The sequence below is a fragment of the Pyrus communis genome, chromosome 4 (assembly GCF_041283825.1).
Source record: "Pyrus communis isolate YQ-2024b chromosome 4, ASM4128382v1, whole genome shotgun sequence".
NCBI classification, from domain to species: Eukaryota; Viridiplantae; Streptophyta; class Magnoliopsida; order Rosales; family Rosaceae; genus Pyrus; species Pyrus communis.
The window spans coordinates 21306026-21309479 of NC_142568.1; the positions used below are offsets into that span (position 1 = coordinate 21306026).

At 37.3% G+C, this 3454-nt stretch overlaps 1 protein-coding gene across 1 annotated transcript; it reads right to left on the reverse strand.

The window, feature by feature from the left end:
• Positions 1-1297: 1297 nt before the first annotated feature.
• LOC137722147 (uncharacterized) lies at positions 1298-2930 on the reverse strand. The gene is made up of 2 exons (XM_068461121.2): positions 2858-2930; positions 1298-1926 (listed from the first exon to the last, which is right to left on the reverse strand). Exons 1-2 carry the CDS (start codon positions 2925-2927, stop codon positions 1298-1300), a joined length of 699 nt encoding a protein of 232 aa, XP_068317222.1. The 5' UTR covers positions 2928-2930.
• Between the last annotated feature and the right edge of the window lie 524 nt (positions 2931-3454).

The following is a 3454-nucleotide window of genomic DNA, read 5'->3' on the forward strand; positions in this document are numbered from 1 at the left end:
ACTTTGATTATAATTATTTCTTCTCTTCCATTGTGTAGACATTTTAAGCACAAGCTTGGTATAATGCCAAATCCAAAAACCAAAAGCAATCATTCACCCGGTGGGAATGTTGGAATATTGTCAAAGATTGTCCTAAATTTAGAGTTGTGCTTGTCGGTCCAGAAGTTTTCATGAACAACACCCTTTTACACTCTACTCCCGATCATGCCTCGCATGTTCATGAAGATGACGCAGAAGAAGTGCTCGAAAAGATTAGGTTGTAGATAATGCCACGTGACATGCTGTCATTCGTTAAAAATTTGATCGAAATCTATCCTCAAATATTGTAAACAGATTGTGACACGCGGCGCGACGTGATTGGTTAAAAATCTTATCGGAAATCTATCCTCAACAATTCTGAAAATGTAACGACATGTGGCACAACGGCATTGGATAAAAATCTTATCGAAATCCATCACCAATAATTGTCTTTTCGGATAATGACACGTGACACAACGAGAACGATTAAAAATCTTATCCAAAATTACTTATAAAATTATTTTGTATTATTTTATAAATAAATAAAATACTATTATTTTATTGTCTATTGCCAAGGCTATTCCGTGTAGAAGTGGAGATGCAAAAGACAATTATTGTTTATAAAGGGCAATTACTGTTCATTGGGTGGATTAAATAGTTAATAGCCTTGAGGGCCTTAGCAATGGTGGAGTTGCTCTTATAGATCCAATCACCATGAAAGAGACACGTTAAGGTTATAGTGTCCCAAACCTCTCACATGACAACACATAATAGGTTTATGATACCGCTACCTTCACGCCTTTGTTTGAGTGCTGCCCAAATCTAGGAATATTAGCCCATCTCAGTCCAACAGTGTTATTGGGGAAGGTGTGTTATAGATCCAATTTTTGGACAGTAAATTATGTTCAAAGGCCCAAGGGTTGGGTTGCCAACTTGCCGAATGAGAGTCTCTTCTTCAAAATATTCAGAGACATCCATGAGATGGGGCCGACAGGCTTACAAACTTACTACCCCCTCCCCTATTTTTCTGAATATACGTAACGAAGGATAAAATATAAGAAAACGATAGGAAAATGGCGTTTCCAGATACATTTGAGAGAAAAAAAAAAAAAAAAAAAAAAAAAATTCAGCGTAAGAACGAAGCATGCAATTCTATGGAAATACCATCTGTAAAAGTATACGCATATTAGAATGAGTAACTGATCTATTTTCTTATATTGGCATCTACAAAATAACATTGAGCGAAAAGAAGCAAAGGAACGAACATATTTCATTTCATTCACCTCAGTTCAGAATGTTCATGTGTTTCGGAGTTCTCATAGGCGGAAGTTTCACGAGCTTCAGCTGAACTTTGTTCGGGTATACCAAATTGGAGTATGTAATTCGCCGCGTTAATCACATCATAGACCATCAATCCAATTCTACCTCCGACCCAACTGCCCAATTGACTTCCCACAAGGTAACCAAATCTCCCAAGCCGTTGCTCTCCTAGAAAGCCTCCAGCATAGGTGCCAAACATGGTTCCGGTGCCCCTGACACTCCCTTCTGTTATTGCACCACCGTAGTAAATAGCTTCAGAGAAGTCCCATCCAGAAGAGATGATAGGACCTATTATCCGCTTTGCTTGCCGTGTTGCCAGTTTCGCTGCCTTTGCTCCTGCTGTCTGTGCTTGTTTGGCTGCATCTTTAGCCGATATCCCCTGGGACAATGCATCAGCCAATGCACCTTCAATTGCTTTATGCCTCATCGTCTCAACATGAGAAGCTCTGATGTTGTTAACATAGAGCTTCACTCCCTCTTTGACAGAACAAGCTAGTGTTCCGGAACTCATGTCAAAGCAGTTCAAGAATGTAAACTTCCCACTCTGAGATGAACTCTCTTCCCCAACCAGTTGCCGACATTTTTCAGCTACAAGGAAAATAATCCAAATAAGTATTTGACACACATTGTCAAATACTAAATTACTAAGAACCGAATATTGCATTACACACACACACACACACACACACACACACACACATATATATATAGGTAAATCGCAAAATGCTTCAAAACACCTAACACGAGCACAAAATCGAGACTCTAGTCTAAACAAGCACATATGTACAATATTACGAACATAAAACATCTTATTTACATCCCCATTCAATCAGCACATTAAACAGCCACAGAACATTAACATCAAAACAGTGATTCATCTTTGTTTCTGATGTGCTATACTCATGTGTAATGTGGGTGTGGTACTCTTTTTTTACTTCGGTCGGGGTTCTCCCACTAGGTTTTCTCCGAGCATTGTTTAAATGATGCCCCTTAAATCCGAAACCTTTTAAGCTATCAGCTCAGGTCTATTAGCACAAATCAAACTCACCCCTCCTTCAGATTCATACCAAAAGAAATATTAAGGAATCAACCGAAGGATTGGGAATACGATGGGACATTGTAAACCATACAACTATGGTCATTTGTGATTGCTATCTGTTACTTCTTGTTGTTAACTTTCATACGCAAAACGCATAATCACATCACCACAGAGATCCTAATTCCTATAACAAAATCCTAATTACACATCTGGGTTCTTAGCGTTTTGGGGTTTTAATTTACACACATTGCATTTTGTTAATTTGCAACCAAATGCGAGGATTCAAGAGCAAATAAAACAGCAAAAAGGGCAGATCTTTACCTATCGACGTAAAAAAATTTAAATTCCCAGAAAATGGGGAAAAAAATACTTCAATTTTTAAAATTATTTCCATCAGTTTTTCCCAGTAAGAAAAAACAAATTGACAATATATACGTGTGTATATATATATGTAATATACACACATATATCTCTGTAAACCTGTGATACTGAGGACGATGATGCCAACAATGAAGAGCAGTAATTGGATTCTCTTCTTCTGGAAATCCATTGGATTTTTGGGGAGAAAATAAAAACCCTAACTTGGATTTGTATGGTGAATGGAGGTGGAATTAGAAAAGCTCTGAATTGAAGAAGCTTCCAATAACAGGGAAGAATCTCTTACCGTGTGAATGAAAAGTCAGACTCCAGATTTCCCTAACTTCAATTATGCATGGGCTTCTTGCATGGGATTCGATTTGAGTGACTGGACTAAACGCTGCGTTTTGTTGTAAGCCTGCTCTCAGAATTTTACATATTTAAAAATTTGGTTTTTCACGGTTAGTTCACATGACACCTTACGGTTAGAACTTAGATTGATTTTTATGCCACGTTGGTAAACTAACAGAGTTATGAACGGAATTCAAATGAAATGAAGATATTGATGTGAGATAATCAACTTCAGATATGAGACTGAATGACACTCAATTTTAAAGATCAAAGTAATAAACATACAAGTATCATAAAACTTACATTTTTCTTTTTGTCTATCATTTTCTTGGAGGGGTTGCTTTTCCTTTTCAAAACACAAGATACAAG